Source organism: Argentina silus, assembly GCF_951799395.1.
Source record: "Argentina silus genome assembly, chromosome: 6".
NCBI classification, from domain to species: domain Eukaryota; kingdom Metazoa; phylum Chordata; class Actinopteri; order Argentiniformes; family Argentinidae; genus Argentina; species Argentina silus.
In genome coordinates this window covers 6,225,733-6,246,242 of record NC_139660.1, presented here as the reverse complement: position 1 = coordinate 6,246,242, position 20,510 = coordinate 6,225,733, and the positions used below count along the sequence as shown (strand labels likewise).

Below are 20,510 nucleotides of genomic sequence, written 5' to 3'. Positions count from 1 at the left end.
TGTGATTTGTAATTTGGGTGAACTATCCCTTTAACGCTGGAGAGATGTTTGAAGGACAGAGGAAAGTATGTTGGATGAACGCTTGGGGGCTAATGCGGAAAATGAAATCCAAAGGGAATTGTGTCATCCCTCTCACAATCTACACTGTTTCCCAGGTTGCCTACCGCAGGGTCTGTTTAGTCTACTAGTAAGATGGGTTTTGTTAAGGGATGCTTTTCTTGGCAGAAGCCCTGCCTGTGTGCATATTGTAGTTAGGTTAGAGAGAAAGGTTTGGCTGCATCACAGTTGGCAACGTGACATGCAAATAATAAAAAAAAAAAAAGTTAAAAACAAGAAGTGTCTAAGAATCGTCCTCTGTTCCATAGACGTCGTAATTCCTTGCACCCCACTGTGTCCTCTTAAATATGCCTCTCCTTTGGCAGAGTAGACTTCCCAGTTTCAAGAAAATAGTTCAGTGTCTGTTACTGTGAAGACAGACAACAAGGAACCTCATGTTCTCTTCTCTCTGATCTTAAAGGAGCTATGAGTGCAATGGAAAAGCATTGGCCAATTATGAAGTGTTTAGCATTTGGAGTTAATGTGTTGTTTGAACTCAAGCGTTTCGAGACGTCAGTAAAGACGTACACCATGGTTAATGTGGAATGCTACAAATCTGAATATAAACTGTAGCTTTCATGGGAATTGATTCAGTCATTTCAAATAATTGAGAAAAACCTATCAATGCCAATTTAATAAATGTCCTTTGCTGGACTGATAAAAGCTAAAGAAATCGTATGTCTTCTCATAAGGAAATGAATGAATACTGGTATTTATTGCCAAACCCTTCAAGTAAGTTTCTGAGAAAATAAATGTCTTAATTTCCCTCTCCGCTGGGTGGTTTTGCAGGACTGATGACTGTTTTAATAGAGTATCATTACTGTGTTCAGAGAGGAACACACTCAGGAGAGAGTTCACATCCATCGTCATCAGGCTGACCGAACTTGACATTTCCTTCTTTGGCTTGTGTGAGGATGTCATCTTCTTCATTTCTAACTCAAAGACCTGGGGACAGATTTTTCATGTTCATAGAACATCAATCAAATAAAAAAAAGTATCAAATGTTCTATTCACACAGTGCTGCCTAACATGTTCTTAACGGTACACAGTTATATGTCTCATCTCAACTCACCTAACCGCAGATCTACTGCCTTTGCTGTGTCCTCATAGTAGACCTCCTCCTGGTAGAAGATGAGTTGGCCCTTCTGCTCTGGGTCCTGCCCCGTTGGTCTGAGGAGTAAGCCACCACCTGGGTGGACCCTCTCCGGACCTGCAGCCCCTCAGACTCCCTCATACCCCGGGCCATCTGAGACAATGTCTGTCCTGGGTTGGTCTGCAGACGCTGGAACAGACTCTCCCTGGTCACAGTCCTCTCTGGACAGCTGAAGGTGAGGGCCACCCCGGAGCCCGACTTCATCTCTCTGGAGAAACCGTCTGAGGTTCCGTCGAAGCAGCGGCCAATAGCAATCTCCTTTGCGACTCTTGGGTTCTGGTCAGTGACTGTGTAGATGCCATAGTTGTGACCAAGGGGGTCGACAGGGGCCATCATGTTGAATGCGTGGGACTCATTGTTTTGGACAACTGGGGGATGCTTGTTGAGATACTCCTCTAAGAGACTATTGATGCCCACTCTGCGACAGTTCCCCTGTGGTAGGACTGATATGAGGGATCTGTCTACAGCAGCCTGGTCAAACAGCATACCACTACACTTGAACTCCAGACACGCTGCGGACGTATTGGCTTCCTTCATATCTCTGGTGCTGCGGATGTCTCTGATGCCATAGAGCTGGCCTCTGGTCTCGCGGTGCGTGCCTCCCTTGTTTTGTGACCTAATCATCACTTCCTTTTGGCCTTGGATCTTGACCTTGATGAAGCAGGCCCTGAACTCCTGAGGGTTCGGCCACCAGGAGAGATAGTCGCCCGTCCAGGTCGTCAAGTCGTTTTCCTGGAAGGGCACAACGTTATATTCATATTTATCCTTTTCCACTCTGAAGAATCTAAAGTGGTTGGCATCGACGGGGGCGTTTTCACAGGCAATTAAACTTTGATATGGATATATTGGCCCGTTGGTCTCATCAAGGTTATTGGGGTTAGGTTTTGCCAAGTTGATTCTGAAGGCTGTTTTCTTCAGATGCGGATCGTCGTGGTCTGAGCGCTGGTAGTCTATCTTATCTAAATACGGCTGAGACACTCCAATGATGTTTGGGTTCATCTTGGGGGTTGATGGAGCTGCCTCCAGTTCTTCTCCACCCATAATACCAGTAACGTAAGCTGTGTACGCATCAGACCTCTGGGCATCACAGAAGGCTGGCAGGCAGGCCCCATTTGGTCCGGTGATCACGCTGTCAAAGCGACCCCATGCTCGGGGGTTTGATGAGTAGCCAGGCTTGGGCTCCAGGTTTATCAAGCTAATGACTACACCTTCCAACTGCTCAGTGGCCAGGAACTTATCACTCATATACGCCCTAACCTTGACATAGCAGCGGCGGTTCTCAGGCACATCAAGGTTGAAAAGTCGACGCTCCCTAATCTCCATGTTGCCTATGAGGAAAGTGCGTTCCTCTCTCTTGCTCCTCCCGTGGCCCCCAGATGTAGCCTGAGTGTAGTGGAAGTCGCTCTCCTCCTCCCAGATGCCTGTGTCTGGATTCAGGGACCACAGTTTCATTTTGGGGATGTGCGCTTGCATTTTGACGTGCTGTGTGTCTAGGAGTACTTGGACTGCTCCGGCACCAAGAATTTCCTGGTTCGTCTCATCTCTGAAGTCAACTGAAAACATCCCGTATGTCCTCAGAGGAAGCATGTCTCCCTCGTCGTCCACAAAGTTGAGTTCGCCGGGGGCGGCAGCGGCTGTTGTGATGTTCCTAGGGTCGATGAATGTGACGCTGGCTTTCACCGTCCCTTCATACACCTCCCCATTGTTTTTGTGGAAGGAATTTGGAGGGATGACAATCTGGCCAATTGGATCTTCCCCTTTAATCTCCCCCAGGTCAATAGTGTTTGTCTCCCCAGCGTTTATGTCTATGGGTTCCTTCTTTCTCATCACCTTCACATCATGGTAGACAGAGCCGCCCCTTCTATCGAAGATGAACACCTTGAGAGTATCGATGAACTTCTGGGTGGGGTCTACAAAGTTCACTACCAGCCTCTCCGTCTCAGGGGTCACTTGTAGGGTAAAGCCGCCCTGGTACCCTGTAGTACCCATTCTCTCCTTCCCAATGTAAATGTGCCCGAAACGCAGCGGTTCATCGTTGTCTGCTGTGACCACCCTGCCACGCACCAGCACCCTGGGCTCAACGCATTTCTGGCAGCTGCACTCAGTCACGGCCCGGATGGGCAGGATGTAGCTCCCACAGTCAATCACCCGGCTCTCCATCCTCTGGACCCCGCAGCAGAAGCTGGACCCATCTCGGCACCGCATGTCGAAGTCCAGGGAGCCCGCGCACTTGTTGTGGGGGCAGCGTTTGGCGTTGTACAACTTAGAATCGGTCGCAGGCTGAACACAGTCCATGGGCAGTCTGATGAGGTGGTCCTCGGGGGTGGGGGTGCATGCCGGTGTGCCTTTAGCTGTGAATAACACAGTGGAGAGAGTTAGCAATGGGTTGCGCTTTATTTATGACCGACATTCTGCAACTCATTTAATGTCCCCTATGCCTGTGTAGTAACATTGTAGTTACAACAACATTGTGTTAACATGGTGTTATAGTATACATTAGGAAGGGATTTGCAAATGCATAGCAATGGAATTTTGTGGTTTCTGTTATTACACAAGTGGAATAAGGACTCTTCCTTATTCCACTTGTGTAACAACAGAAACCAATCAACTCCACATACCATGCAATTTCTAAATGATTGTGGAAAAATGTATTCTTACAAAGTTATAGGTAAGCGTCATGTACATTTTTAACATTTAGTGTAATTACACAGTAACTACATATGTGATTATTATGCAACTGATTAAAATGTTTCTGTTAACAATTTGTAATAACAATCATTAATTTGAGCCATTGATCTACAGTATTCACACACACACACACACACACACACACACACACACACACACACACACACACACACAGTTTACATGGCTGGAGAATATCTGTGATTAGCCAAGTCGCACTACAAAACATCCATAATGGGGTAATTAGATGTGAACTTGAAGAGAGCATTTGTTCACCATCCATCCAGATGGGAATTGGAAAGAAAGGGTTATTGTTCGCCCAAATTTTGGCAAAATAATTAATGTGCATGATATCATGGCCGGGTTCACGGTCCAGTATTCCTGTTAAACTCCCCATCTCCCCAATAAGCAGATTATTACAGACAGATGGCACAGTCTGATTAGCCCAATGTGTCATTACTGTAACACTGGCCATTTACAAAGAACTCCTCCTGCCTTCTTTGAAAAACGCTGAACCATTCATTTTGAAAAGAGTAGGTCTACTCTTTCAATCTGAATGACTTGGATTGAATTGACTAAATGGAGTGTAACGTTGTGGAAGGAAACCACACTGGGCCGATAGTACTGCAGGCTACCAAGCAGGTTCATCATTCTGGAACACTCAGACCGCTGCAGTTCCAGCTGTTGTTGTTATCCAGATGGGCAGATCTCTGAAGCTGTAATGATGACTGAGAAACAAACATGATGAAGAAGAAGAAGAAGCCCGGGGTTGATGGTTTTAGCACACTCCCCTACAGACACTTTTTTCAAGCCATATCGTGGCTAACAAGCATCTGGGGAATACGCACAATGTGTATCTATCCCTGCGCGGATGTGGAAATACATACTTGTCTGACTTGTCCGGATTTATTAGAATCTTGGATTTCACTTCAATACTACTGCAGGGCTCTGGAGAAGTGGGATTTTTTTATTTTTTTTACTGTGTCCAGGGTGATCTCCCGGTAAAGAATCTTTGTTTAGAAAGGAGAGCTTTCGACCAGTGTAAACATAATAAAATCGTACTGCTCTATGTGCTGCCAGATTCTGGGAGCCGTCATATTTTATGATCCTATTTGCCTCGGGTGTGTGTTTTTTCTTTCTCGATGTAACAGATACGGTACATTCAACTTTTTCTTTTCTCTCTCACTGTTTCTTATTCAATTTAGCATCCTGTCGTGTCCATGATATCCTGCATTGTTCTCTAGATAAACACAGCAGTAAAAATGATCTATTTTACATTTATTTTGTCTGACTGTGAATGTGAACGTTAACGCATAGCATCAGTTCTAGTACGTTTGTATTGTGTGTGTCTGGTAAACTTGACATGACAGTGTCACATTTCAATTGCCCTTGTGGGGATTCAATGAAGAACAATTCAAATAAATTCAAATGTAAGACTGTATTGATAAGGATTACACACCAACTATAGTGAGGAAGGCCTGAGAGGACTTGATGCTGCCATGGGGACTGCTGGCTTTGCAGTGGTAGTGCCCCGACTGCTCTGGCTTCAGATCTCTCAGCACCAGATCCTCCTCGTATTTATACACTGTCCTGTCCAGCAGGGTTCCGTTGTGGAACCTGGAGAGGAAATAGAACAGAACAGAATAGTATAGAGAATAAAACAGAATAATCCGAGGATGGAAACGGGCCTTTGGCGTCACAGTGTAAGATCATGTACAATTACAGAGATACTGAAAGTGCAAACTTAAGTCACTCAAATGATTTGCTATCGATTGAAACCCTGGTTTAGAAAATAAACGAGGATTTGTGTGTACATGATCCTACCACAAGGTGATGTGTGCATTATCCTATCCATTATCCTACCAGTAGTATTTGTCAGGCTGAGGGGATCCTGTAGCCTTGCAGCACAGCATCACCCGCTGTCCCTCATACCGCACTTTGTCCTTCGGGTGCTTCACGATGTACGGCTTCTCTGCAGAGCGGAGAGGAAGGAAGGGAAACAAATCCTCAAGAACTGGCGCTGGACGTTATGAATGTTATGAATGGTACCACTGAGGCATCAGATCCCATAAAACTCAATCAGGCCTACAGTTTCAACCCTTGTTGGTCTCCGTACTTATGAGAAATGATTGGTGTGGGATTGCGGTGTAAAATACTGCCCCTGCGAATATACTTGTGTTCGTTTAGTTTCCATATATACTGAGTGTTGTAACGGTTTCAACTGCTTCAGGCTTTCCTCCAGTGGTCCATATTGTTGTTTTATATGTCGGTCCCAGCATCTGGCCCAGGCAGACGGATGGCTGCACTGTCTGACTGGCTCAGCACAGCACAGAGTACATTAAGAACATACTCTATCATTAGACTCTAAAGATTAGTGATTTAATTGTGTTATTTCTTCAGTTTTTAAACTGTGAGCATACACTTAAATAAAGTCAAAGTCAATAGACTCCTGTTTGTTAATCTTACCTGGGTTCAAATAGCATTTGAAACAATGTCAAACACTTCGCAAAGCTAGACTGAGTTTGTCTGGCACAATGGAACCAAAGGAAAACCCACCCATATGGCAGGTATTTCTCATAGTTTTAGACCCAGGTATGGTGTTAATGGGACTCACCTGCGGACTTTAGCACTGCTCGTACCCAGGACCTCTCAGAGGTGGTGTTGCTGGAGGTGGAGACAACGACGGGGGCGAACTTCTCCTTCCTGATGGCGAGGAGGGTGGGGGAGCTGGAGCAGATCCCGGGGAGTCTGAAGAGGCCTTTGGCATTGGTCCGGGCACGGATGATCTTGGGTCGGCTGGCCAGTGCCACCCTAGCTCCCTCCACGGGCACACCAGTCACAGTGAAGACCTCACCCTGCAGCACATGGCTCTCACACACACACCGGCTGCAGTCCTCACTGGGATGGCCCTCAGGACACTCATACTTACACTTGGCTGCACACACACATAGATACACACACACGCACGCACACGCACACGCACACGCACACACACACACACACACACACACACACACACACACACACAATAAGTTTGCGCTGATTATGCTTACTACTTTAACAGTCGAAGAGAATGATTTCCCATTATATTTTCTACAGAGCACAGTCCGTATTTTTTTTTTTAAAGCATTTTACCTGGACATGGATTTTTCCCGCATTTCTGCATTTCAACAGGTCGTCCCACACACTGCACAGTCTCCGATGTTCTCACACAGGTCCTCCTCCGGATCCTACGACCCCTGCCACAGGTCACTGAGCATGCTCCCCACGGACCCCAGGGACTCCATTTTGCTGCTCAAACAACACAGACATATGGTAAAAATTGCACGTCGGTGTTTCCCTCTGATATTTCTCAAGCGGTAGCCCCTAAGTCAGCATCCATGATTGCCATTTCCAACATTTCCTATTTAGGCTGAAAAGTCTACGGCAGGGGGCCACAGATCTAAGCGGGGAAACACAACTGTCCAGAGTTGATGGTCTGCGGTGGACTAGATTGGACAGCTGAAAGGATGCAAGTGTGGCCTAGCTACCTGGGTTGCAACGTGTCAGGGACTGTCGTCTGTTCTTCACAATGGCAGATAGGAGACAGGTGCTGTGACAGATTTACCCGTGGCAGAGAGATATAGGTCCACAGTGACAGCACCTCTACAGTGTGATCAAAGCCTCTGGAGGTTTATGAACATCAAAGTTGTATCAGGGACCACAGCTAATTGGAAGACAAAAGCTCAATGTGGAGGGAAAAGTGACACCTACACAAAGGCTTTTATGTGTGGAAAAGATACTGCCAATGCAGCTACGGTGGCTTTTGTGCATTTTTTAACATTTGAATAGTTAATGTCCTCCTGCTGTTCAATCTCAGATCTCTTGGCAATAGATAAAGTGGGCTGACTTTCCTCATATCTGTGGTGAATCCTGACAGGTTAGATGTTGGTGTGTGTGTGTGTGTGTTTGTGTGTGTGTGTGTGTGTGTGTGTGTGTGTGTGTGTGTGTGTGTGTGTGTGTGTGTGTGTGTGTGTGTGTGTGTGTGTGTGTGTGTGTGTGTGTGTGTGTGTGTGTGTGTGCGTGTGTGTGTGTGTGTGCGTGTGGTGTCGGGGGTACCTTGGCATGGTGGGGTGGCACACTCCCTCCTCTCCGAGTGGTGTCCCTGGCATGGGGGCGTCAGTAGCAGGGGCAGTGGTTGAATGCTCATACATTTCCTCTGGCGAACCTGGATACCAACGTCGTTACAGGCTGTAGTTGAGCAGGGGCCCCACACACCCCAGTCTGTCCAGTAGGCCTGAACTGAGCACAGACACACAGCAAAAAACAGAGTACACTGTAAAAAAAACAAAATGTAAAAAAAAACAGTAAAAAGTCTGGCAGCAGGGTTCCCAGTCAAAAGCTGTCAAATTACAGTAAAATAATGTCGTTTTTAAGGACATAGAAAAGGCATAAAAATACAGTTATTTACATTTGGTAAAATAAAGAATAGTATAGTTAATTTACAGACTTTTACACATATTTAAAATTAACATTTTAATACACATTTTGAATGTCAAAATAGTACAATTTATATGTAAAATGAAGTTTTAAGCTGTTAAAATACTAAATATTGTAAAATTACATGAATAAATGCCCATTTTGATGGGGAATTGTATGGCAGTAGTGATAGTAGTAGACTACTTTCAATGTAAGGAATCATCTGACTATAAGATGTAAAATAGTGAAGTGTCCCTTTAATGTAAATGATCATACTATTACAGTTTATTTTTGTGATTTTGGATCAACATCTGTGAAATAACAGCTAATATATGTATCTTTTATTCTACATTCGGTTTCATTATAGGTTTTTGAAACATAAAGTCTCATTTGACATTCAATAAATCCTATTCAAAATGTAATTTGTATGTGAAATAAATATCAATGTCTGGAACATAATTGCTAATTACTGATGTTTGAGATTTATCGGTTTATTTTTTTAATTTTACGGTTTATTGTTGTGAACAGGGGATTAATGTCTGTAAAAAAACATAAAATGTTTGTTATTTCATACATTTAGATTATTCCTGTTTTTTTACAAGAAGAATATTGAATGTAGATTTATCTCTGTGATTTTACCTGCATTATTCCATTATTCAATTAAACAGAAAAAACAAGGTATGAAATTACAGTGAAATTTCCTATAAATGAAATTACCTATAAAATAAAAAATTGTTTACAGTGTAAGGTGACCTGCATCTAGCAAATAAAGTAAATAATTGTGTTATTGTGTGTGTGTGTGTGTGTGTGTGTGTGTTCCTATGTCTTTGTCTGTGTCTGTGTCTGTTTCTGAATGTCTGTTTCTGTGTTTGTATGTGTGTATGGTCATCACGCTTCAGTACCTGGTGGGCATTGGAAGCGGACATGGTAGTTGGAGCAGATCCGACCATATGGCTGCTCCTTGTTGACACACCAGAAGCCCTTCTCCAGACTGGAGTGCACCACCTCCCCAGTCTCCGTCGCTTCCACCCAGTCTGTGGTCCGGGCCTCCATGGCCACGGGTCTGACACACACCCTCTCTCTATAGTAGAACCTTATGGCCTCCAGACGCTCATAATCTCCATTCCCTCCCGGATGGTCGATGTTGAACCAGGACGTCCACTCAGTCACGCCTGCAACACATGAGGAGGGAGACACAACCGGGGGGTTGTGGTGGTGGTGGAGTGGGGGGGGGGGGGGGGGGGGGTTATATTACCCATTTTTAAGAGAAGAGTCTGCTACTGTCATCTGAGCAGAGTTCAGACGCCCCGAGGGAGACAGCACTAACCAAAGCTCTTTCCAAGCCCCCCGGCCGACCCGGCTCAGATGCGGAGGCAGGCAGCGAGGAGGCCCATTGTCAAGCTTTCGTCTGTCACATGTTCAATGTTCGGCAGCACCAGAGGAGGATTGATGTGGTGAAACGACTCGCTGCTTTGCATTAGCGGTGCACCTTTTCTCTGAATAATTGATTGTGTCATTGGAATGACACCCTTGCGAGCCTTCTAGAACACAGGGAGGTGATGTATCGGGGGAGGCTGTGTCAGTCTGAAGGATGTGTGCTGTCACACGAAGGCAGTCGGAAAACACTGACAGTCCCTCCCTGTGTAATTAAAAACACTTGCCGCGTTATCAGTAAGCCAACACTCTTCAGCTCTGTGGTGACATTGCCACCTCGTTTTTAATTTCCTGTGCCTGTGGATATTAGTCTGCAGTTTGTGTTGGCTTGGATATTAGTTTGGCTGGGATGTCATGAATAGTTGATTGAAATAAACTACACTCTTTAATGCCATGTTTTTCTCTAAACCGCTCTGATTGTTTCCCGACTTACTTCAGTCGTTATTGATCATTCTGTCAAAGCAACAAACAAAGAATCATCCAAAGAAACCTCCCATTCTGTGGTGACGTAAGCGAGACTGTTTCATTCATCGTGAAAAACGTCATAACAGGGTACAGTTACAAGTGGAGAGCTAGGAGTGTAGCCTAATGCAGTAGGCCTATAGCATATCGAATTTGGGAATAATCACCTTCTGTAAGAAGCAAAACTAATAATAAATCAGATAAGTCACTGTGTTGTATGGATTATCCAGATGAGAGTGATGTATAGACCAGGTGAGAGTGTGTTACCTGTAGTTGGTGTGTCAGTCAGTGTGTTGTAAGCCAGTTTCCTGTCAGTCTGACTCCACTTCCTGAGCAGTGAGCTGTTCCAGGTGGGGCCTTCAGTGTATCAAAGAGAGAAGGAGGAGAATGCAACATGAAAACAAGGCTGGGTGAGGCTTTACCTGCTCCACTGGGTCCAGATGCACCACTGTAGCAGTAACAGTGACCAGAGGGCCACTGCTCAATGGATCCACCACATTAACGGGGAGTACCAGATTTATGGGGGCGTAAGCATGACAGGTTCTTAGAGTTGCGTGTCTGAGGAGAGGGTCCAAGATATGTTCCTCAGATTGTCTGAGTGTCTGTGAATGTGAGAGGAATGTCTTACTCCGAGCCGCGGTTGGGGGGGTTACAGGGGGAAGTCTAAGGGTGTGACACCTGATCAGGCTGCGCTGTCCCTGGGGTGTCTGTGTTTCCTGAGCCCCCTTTGTCTCCGTGCCACTGGAGGACAAAGACAAGCGTGGTCCTCTTTCACTGCTACCCCCCGAAGACAGAGGTGTAAGGAGGCAGGCTGGAAAGATCCAGCTTGTGTGTGTGTGTGTGTGTGTGTGTGTGTGTGTGTGTTTGTGTGTGTGTGTGTGTGTGTGTGTGCGTGTGTGTGGACATCTGATCCTTAGCGCAATTACACACATATACACACACACACGCACACGCACACTCAGACACACACACACACACACACACGCACACGCACACGCACACGCACACACACACACACGCACACTCACACACACAGACACATCATTCCACAGTCCAAGAACGTTCAGTTTCTTGCTCCAGACATGGGGGCTTTCTCAGCCTTGAGCGAAACACTGTCCAATCTCATTAAGGACCAAGGTCCATATGGAAAAGCACTGCTGATGCTCTCTCTTTCTCTCTTTGTCTGTTTCTCTCTTTCCCTCCAGACCTCCACCCACCCTCCCCTGCTTCTCATCTATTCTGGACGAGTCACTTGTAACAGATGGCCATTCGTGCACTGATTTTTCTCAGCTGTGTCTCGATTAGTCTCTTCAGTGTCAATGACTTATTGATGGAGACGTGATCGTTGGAAGGGATTGGAGAGGGGGCCACTTGGGAACCTAATAGCAAGAACGTGTTTTAGAGAGGCCAGCCAGCATACTGAGACACACACACACACACACACACACACACACACACACACATACACACACACACACCTTCGTGGCCTTGACAATGAGTCATTTATATTGGTATCTCTAGTCCACAGGCTAGTCAGTGATTTGACCACAGCAGATCCATCAGTCCCACTGTTACAGTCCAGCTTCCTCTCCAGCTTCCTTCCTCCCTCACCCTCTGTCTATCTGCATTTGATCCTGTCATTAGGCAGCTGGACCGATGTGCAGCGTGCTCAGCAGTTGGTCCCTTTGATTACACACACTGCACATATGAGGCAGCACCAGGGATCAAAGGGCTGACAGGGGAGACAGCAGAGACTCTTGTTCTTCTCTCAGCAGAGCACCACTGTGACTGGAGCCACCAGGTCTGTCTGTCTGTCTGTCTGTCTGTCTGTCTGTCTGTCTGCCTGTCTGTCTGTCTGTTTGTCTGTTTGTCTGTCTGTCTGTCTGTCTCTCTGTCCATTTGCCTGTCTGTCTGTCTGTCTGCCCGTCTGTCTCTCAACAGGACCTTAGAAAGCCATTCACAATACTGTGTATGTCTGTCAGTCTGTCTGGGAGAGCGCTTACCACTTTAGGAGGGACACCGCTGAGTTTATGGACAGAGCCACAAAGACACGCAGGGCAAGGACAAGTCCAGTCCCACTCGTTTTATTGCTAATGGTTGTCTTTATTGTCACGCCAGCACATTTCATTTCAAAACAATGGGATTTGAGAGATTTTGCCACGGTATGGTGGGAAGTGATTTACTCTTACAAGTGGTATCATGAAAGTTTCAGGTCAGCCTTGATTAATACTTATTATGATAGGTATTTGTAAAATAAAAGGAATAGACTGTCACTCAAAGCATGCCAAGGTGGACTGTTCATGCCTAGAATGATCAATCATACATAGAAACTTCATATTTGATATCAGCAGATTCCCTTTGCTTGACGTGGAATGGCCAGATAAACAGAAACAAATGTTTCTCCACACAATCTCTGCAGTACAGATGTGCCTGTCCAATACCTAGCGTACACATCTAACAGCCACTCTTCTCTGTAGCCTGGCTTGCTAATCACAGCGAGATGAGCGCTGTAGGACATAACCGGGGTGATTTAGTTGAGTTGGCCCATTGAGAGGGTACATTTTCTATTGTTAAAATCAATGACTCAAAACCTAAACTCAGACAAGCTGAGTTAATTGATACTTCATGTAGACTTTGGACACACTCCTTTCCCCCGTGACTTGGCTATTGAACACTGACTGATTTGATTAGTGTTTAATGACAAGCAGATTGTAATCACTCCAGCGGTAACTTGATGGGCTCGTAAAAGCAATCATCAGCTAATTTGGTTCTAGTGCCTATTCATTCTCCATCCTGCTTTTAGCTACTATAATGGAAATACATGTTGTATTTTGACAGAGCTTCTCAAGACATTCAAAGACATTAACATAAGGTAATAGCAGAGATGAAGGAGCCGGTAGACATTTTGGAATGCAGAAACATACAGTAGCCTCCAGAAGATTTCTGTGTGTTTGTTTGTGTGTGTGTGTGTATGTGTGTGTGTGTGTGTGTGTGTGTGTGTGTGTGTGTGTGTGTGTGTGTGTGTGTGTAGGGGGTGGCCAGTTATTATGTATGCTGTTATGACTTCGAGACGTGTGATAATGAAATGAAAACTGTAAAAAGATTATGAGGATCATTTATGAGGTGCATAATGGCATTAGGGGTTTTATGTAGGAATACATATCTGGTATAAGGACCACGTCAGCCCTCTGACTTCAACTATGGCAGGTGTCTAGTACACTGGTCTGGATTCCAGTGGCTGACTTTAGCATTAAAGTCACTTTGAGTGCCTTGTTAACACTTTATATAAAACCTAGTGATTTGATAGGCACTAGTGCTTCATGCAAGTGGTACGTAAGCCGTGTTACCTCATCTAGATTACAACGTGTTGAGAGAAACTACTTATTTTTTGGTGTGAGGGGGATACAGGATTAACTTATGATTAACTCTTTTACTGGCGATTAACCTTTCCTGAAGTGGACCTCCCTCCAACATCACCACAACCCTCATAAAACACACAGCATGGTAACAAGATCCTGAAAGAGGTAAAAATATAGCCCATGCAATGGAAACAATACATTAGCAACTGACCCAAGTATGTCTCTATCCCTATAAACAGTGCCTACTTAAAGGACAAACTGCTTCTCTTAAAAAAGCTGAATACCAGTCGTTGTTAGAGATGAGGGTAGTGAGGGGAATTATCTCAATTTGGCGTTGGTATTTATCCGTCAGCCTATCGTCTTTGTTTACTCTACCCCCCCCCCCCCCCCCCCTCCGCTACATTCGCAATGTTTAAGCCTGCCATTGTTGTTCCTGGGCCTTATTTCCGGCGTGCTATTTGAGGTTAGGGGTTTGCCGTTCACGTCATGAGGGCTCTTTTTAACGATGTGGTGTGTTTTAGTTACAGGCTACACAAGGACAATCCATTTATTAATAATCAAGGCCATTCTAAAGGGCATTCTCTCCTTTCTTTCTTTTCAGGCGGAGCTGCCGGGTGTTTTCCGAGACAGAGCAAAACACTGAACCTTGCCAGGTAATAGAGGCTAATAAAAAGTTTTAAAAAAAAGTTTAAAAAAAGAAAAGAAAAAAAAGGGCAAGTTTATGAAGTTACCAAGAGAGAGAAAGGCTTCAGTCAGATTAGACAGGTGGCTGTGCCAGATTTGGGTTGGCAGGGATGCGAGCCTTTCAGCACGTCTGGATGTTGTTTAAATATTCCAGACTCTTACAAGAAGAAAATGTAAAAACACTTTTCTGTTTTATGTAACTCCTTGGATGAACTCCTTGGATGAGTCGCTGAGTGTTGATGCATCTTGTTTGCCCTGCCACAGCAGTGGCCCCTGTACTAAAGTGTAATAACAGAAGTGTGCATTGGAGTGTTAGAGGCCTGGAAACATCTGTCACACAGCCCGGGCCTTATTGAGCTGTAGGTAATAAGGAGGTATTTGTTTAAAATCAGTAGCATTTTATTTAGACAAGGTTTTGTGGTGTACCAATGGGCTGAAAACTGAATTCCGTTTTCCATTATGGATAAATGGATGTAGATGATTGCCCAGTGAGTGTGTGTGTGTGTGTGTGTGTGTGTGTGTGTGTGTGTGTGTGTGTGTGTGTGCGTGTGTGCGTGTGTGCGTGTGTGTGCGTGCGTGTGTGCGTGTGTGTGTGTGTGTGTGTGTGTGCCAGCACTTTTCAGTCTGCATGGGTGTGTGAGTGTCTATGTACAGTATGCATGTGGAAACTGTTTTCTGTGTTTGGCCCATTCCCTGGAGGAGGTATGCTTTGGTGGAGAAATCAGACGACCTCTCTCTCTCTCTCTCTCTCTCTCTCTCCCTCTCTCGGTCTCTCTCTCTCTCTCTCTCTCTCTCTCTCTCTCTCTCTCTCTCTCTCTCTCACTCTGCTGGCAGCAGCTCTAGAAGGGGAGCCACTGCCTGTTTCAGAGCATCTGCGCTCAATTATCTAGAATACAATGTTGCCTCCGACATTAACTAATGATGCAAATCAACCACCCGATTTGGGGGATTTATAAAAGGATAACTGAGGCTTTGTGTTCTTCAACAGAATCTTGCTACCGCAACAGACTTCCTCTTTCAAGCTATAAAAGAAAATGGTCTCAATGGTAATCCCCATTAAAACTCAAAGTGCTTGTCTGCACTTCTACACCATAGCCAGGAGCTCTAGAAATAGCTGCTGCTCAAAGCTGCACAGGCTATATCATAAAGTGATGATAGAGCACTTTGCACCTCAAACACAAGCATCATCATTATAAAACAGTAGCAAAGCCAGAGAGCACTACAGAGAGTTGCTTCATTTTAAGAGGCATTTTATCCCAGTCAAAAGGCTATATAGATTCTACATGTACTGTATTTCCTTGTGTGGAGTGTTGCTGGACCAGTGGCCCCCAGTCTGTAGCCAGCATCTGGAGAACAAGTCCCTCTGAATAAGACCAACTACACAAGGACAAGTAGATATAGACTTTATAGAATGGACATAGCTAGCCCACGAGGGCTAATTGACAGGTATAATAAAGATGTCCACCAGTCTACCCATCAAGGAATGTTCATTTCAAAGGGGATGTCTGCTCTATACATTTCAACTCTACAGGATAACATTGACTTTGGAGCAACGAGACGGACAGCTTCATCATCTTCCCTGTCGGCACACCTCCACTCTGAGACTGACATTGGCACAGACATGAGGAATGGCAGCTCATTAGAGCAGGACTGCGGGACAGTGGGTCTAAAGACCAGGGACTTATCCTGGGCCATGTCAAGTCACAATGTTCCATCTCAGACCAGCACCGCGGAGTATCCGGTAGGGAGGCAGCAGCTGTCTCCTCAAATGGGGAAACAGGTCATAAATTGCTGAAAGCAGAGAGGGATGAAGAGAGAAGGAAAAGAGAGAGAGAGAAGGGGGGGGAGAGGGGGAGAGGGAAAGAGAGAGGGAGAGAGAGGGGGAGGAGGGAGGGTGGGAGAGAGAGGGGGGAGGAAGGGAGAGAGGGAAAGAGAGAGGGAGACGGGGGGAAGAGAGCAAGAGTGAGAGGGGGGGGGGGAGGGAGGGAGAGAGGGAAAGAGAGAGGAGTAGGGAGGGCACATGAGGGGAAATGAAAAGGAAAAAGGAAAGAGTGACACAGTGACACGGAGACGGTGTGGGAAGGTAGAGTCATTTCACCTGTTATTTTCTTCTCTCAAACGGCTGAACAGCAGGTTGAAAGTCCTAACAGGTGAGAACGTGGGAGCGTTGATATGGTATTATTGCTCTGCTAGTTTCCTTGGAGACAGACCGCTAAGTCTCTTGAGGATTGCAGGCCCTGAGCTTTGAGGTAAAACAGGGACACATCAACTTCCCTTCTGCAAAATATGCTGGTCAGTCACACAATCGAGAGGTCGAGAAAACCAATCAACCTGAAATCCTTTAGTCTCACATCCAGAACGAGCCCTGAAGAAGATCCATCTGCTGCTCATTATCAGGACAGCGGAGCGCAATGATGACTTAACACCCTGTATTTACCCCCCCAGTGGTGAATTTACCCCTCCAGCTGTGGACTAATCCAAAACAGGACCTCACCACTAGACAGATCATTTATGACATCATCTCACCATCTCACAACTCCTCATGGTCCAGTACTACTGATCCAATACACTAGACACAGACATCCTCTGGGAGATACACACTCATAACTGATTTACAAGTTATAGAAAAGAAAAGTATTTTAGCATAGTTGATAGAGTATTGACAGTGTTGATAGAGTATTGATAGAATATTACTATTGATAGAGTGTATAAGATTGATGTGCTACTAAAGATGTTGAGGGTACAGAGTTGATCAGTTGACCAGTATGTGTTTACCACTGGGTCACAGTATATGAGATGCAAACCTAAGACAATGATACAACATATACAATTGCACAAAATGTTTTCAAATCATAAATAAATTGGCTCCAATATTGTTTTTGTCTTGGAAACATCTAGAATCTAATAAAAAAAAACTGTTCATATTTGGGTGATCAGGCAGTGTGAGTTGTAGTACAGTAGTAGTAATATGAGCAAACTTTACATGAACTTCACGTACCTTGAGCTACGGCCACTGCAACCAGCAAAGACAGGAAGAGTGTCACCTTTGATAAGTCCCACATGGTGCCGCCTTTCTCACAGCCTCAGACTGCGATGATGGTGATGAAGATGATGCTCTGTTTCTCAAAAGTGATGAATATTACTACTAATTATTACTACTACTAAAATATTAATACTTCTTCGAATCTCAGCCTGTGAAGACCTACTGGTGATGATCACAGGTGTGAGTGACGGTGCTAGGAAACCTGGTCCTGTACCTAAACACAGTCATGTGAGGATTGTTGGAGTGCTCAGGAGTTTTAAAAGAAGGGACACCCAGAGAGAGTCCAATCCTGCCTCTCTTAGCTCACCATTGGCCAGGGCTCTCTAACATCTGTGTCCCCCATATCACTCCCAAAAAGGCAGAGAAGAAAGAGGGGGGGGGAGGTGTGTGTGGGGAGGGGGGGGGGGATACTACCTCAAATAAAAGGGTGTTTTTCAGCTTTGACAGAGTAAGATTTAATTAGTTCTGACTGCTTTATTGACTTCATTTTTCCCTGGTTAGTAATACATTTTTGGGCTTGTGATTGTATCCCTCTGAACAGGTGTGTCAATACCACTGTAGATAGAATATACTGAGAACATTTTTCAAATTTTATTTTGAAAAAAATATGAAATTATGAATCCATTTATGTGACATCAATTGGACAGTATTTTTTACTTAACCAAAATCTAGATTTTTGGATTGGTGGTAAATCAAACACAGGCCTGTCAACAGTATAACATTGATGTATACCATTCACACTGGTTAGATCCCAAAATATGAAAATCGTCACTGAAAAAAAACTAGTTTTGTCATGTCATTAATCAAATGATCTAAAAGGTATGTTAACTATCTATTTACTAGCTATTTATGTCTGCTAAATTGGCTGGACGAGTGTGATCTTGCCCAGAGTTTGCAATCTCTTCCATTCACCGTCATGTCCTTTTGCTGCCAGTGTCGCTGACTTAGAGCAGACCGGCACATTGTTTGTGTACAACTCTATCCCTCTCAGACAACATGGCAATGCCAGATGGTCGACTTTCTTTCTTTTTTTACTTTTTAACAACCGCTGATTGCATGACGCTGCGATGCCAAGGAGGGAAGTGGCGTCATATGGCAATTCAACAGAACACTACTTCAAAACACGAGACATGCTTGTGGGATGGAATGCACTGGCCGTACGCTGCAAATGCATCATTAGCAATTCTAATGATGTTTAGAAAGGATTCCGTAAAATTCCCCGAAGCGTGCTACAGTTTAATGCCATGCAGCCCCGTCTCCGATTCTCTGTGCCCTCCGTCTTGTTTGGAGTATCTGCACTAATACCCTTAGTTCCATATCAGTGAAATCTCAACAGCACTGAAACATAAGAACATTGCTTCTCCATATGATTTGATTATCAATAGCTATTACCATAACTCTGGTTATTATATCCTAATTATCTTCCTCTCCCCCAAGATTAGAACGAGATTAACTACCACTGTGTAGCAGAGGTGATTTGGAAGTACAGTATGCTCCCATGATGAATGGCTCTGCCTGTGATTTATAAAACCAGATGTAGCCCTTGTATCACAATGATGTCCTCTTGGTACAACAGTTTACGTCTGTGTGAGATGTCCCTGGTTCAAACCCTGACAGTTACAACTGCCTTCATATGCTAAACATAATAAAGACTCTCATATTAAAGAATAATAAAAAGGGGTCTTTAAAAAAAGGAGCAAAAAGGAATCACAAATATGACCAGTAAATATTCAGCTGTAGTACGTTACAGTATACTCCCTTGGCAGTTTGCCGCTGACAAACACCATAGTGTGTTTAGAAGATCAACATTCCGACACAATGACTTCCTACACGCTAGCATTGTTAGCATTCAGAGGATGCTCCTGCAGGACTCATGCAGGAGTATAAATACACTAGCCCATATATAAATACTATAGTATTACAGCCCACTCACAGACTTTCAAGAATCACATGGGAATCAAAACTGTTAAATGACCATTTTTATTGGACAAAGAGTTAACTCTACAACTGCTACTCGTATTAAGGAACATGTGTTACTGCACTGGGAGAAATAAAATGCAGCAGTGTAGGATACAGTGTACTGTAGAAAACAAACAAAAACACAGACAAACAAACAAATCAGCCAATGGAAAATACACAGTTTTGACCCAAAAACCAAGTACTCTTCAAATAGAAAATAAGAACTCTTAACAGAAGAATACATTTTTGAAAAAATAGCGTTGTTAAGTTGTAGGTACTTTACGAAATACCTGTTCCGTACAACATTCATCAGTTTTTGCTGAGGGAGAAAATTACATTTCTGAAATCACAGAAAGGAGAATGTTGCAGCTCACATGATTAATCCTCGAAACCATTTGCAAACAGACACACGACTCAGACCACTCACAAGTTCTAAATCGGAATTCGGAATTCGGAATCTTTTTATTGTACTGTATTTAGCAATCAGAGCAAATCCTGGCTAAGTTGCAACTTGCTCTAAACCCATTTGAGAGATACTGTAGCACATTAACAATAAAAGCACAGTAACAATCTATAAAATACAAAACATGTGAATATATTATCCATATTTATTCAAAATGAGGACTGGGTGGGGGGGTGTTTCATTTGTTACAGTTCTATAAGACAGTCTGTACCAGGGTATTCTGGAAGGTTCAAATCATATTTCTTCTGGATGTCATAGGGCAGGAAGCGTCCGGCCAAGAAATGCTTCCCAGAGAAACTGGTGGCGCACTTCTTTGGTGCTGTGAGTGATATGAGGACATCTGGGTTTATCCCCTCTGTGTTGGGATCATCCACATCCCAGCCTTTGATAGAAAAACAGAAATGATCATATTTCATATTTTGATCTCTCTATCGATTGGAAAGCATATCTATTAGAGTCAGTTAGTGTCACGTGACATCACATTGTGAGGAGCCTGGGAGCATAATATTGTGTAACTCCCTTGATTCTCTCCTTTCAAGTTTAATCTGAGTTTTATATCTTACAGATGAGACTCCAGCTAGGTAACAGCATTCCAGAACAAGACAAATGGGGAGTGTGATATAATGGCTGAGCCAGAAGAATCCCATCAGTCACATTTACAGCTGTGCAGCATTTCTGTTTACTGTACCTGAGGGAATGTCCACACTGGCCATA

The 20,510-nt window shown here is 44.4% G+C and overlaps 2 protein-coding genes across 2 annotated transcripts in view; both read right to left on the bottom strand.

Moving 5' to 3' along the window:
• Window positions 1–842: 842 nt before the first annotated feature.
• cilp2 (cartilage intermediate layer protein 2) lies at window positions 843–17,393 on the bottom strand (the record flags this gene model as incomplete). Its single annotated transcript, XM_083672095.1, has 10 exons — window positions 843–1,041; window positions 1,169–3,600; window positions 5,394–5,551; window positions 5,798–5,906; window positions 6,549–6,869; window positions 7,070–7,225; window positions 8,033–8,215; window positions 9,295–9,564; window positions 10,556–10,645; window positions 17,330–17,393. The coding sequence occupies 9 exons, from the start codon at window positions 17,391–17,393 to the stop codon at window positions 1,181–1,183; spliced, it is 3,771 nt and encodes a 1,256-aa protein (XP_083528221.1). The 3' UTR covers window positions 843–1,041; window positions 1,169–1,180.
• Window positions 17,394–19,970: 2,577 nt separating this feature from the next.
• Window positions 19,971–20,510, bottom strand: part of yjefn3 (YjeF N-terminal domain containing 3) — a gene marked incomplete at its 5' end in the record, with an annotated part of 16,938 nt that continues 16,398 nt past the window's right edge. The window contains 2 exons of the mRNA XM_083671559.1: window positions 19,971–20,178; window positions 20,485–20,510. The exon at window positions 20,485–20,510 is cut by the window's right edge and continues 125 nt beyond it. Coding sequence (XP_083527685.1) covers window positions 19,982–20,178; window positions 20,485–20,510 — 223 coding nt within the window. The 3' untranslated portion in view covers window positions 19,971–19,981. The remainder of the gene's footprint in view (window positions 20,179–20,484) is intronic.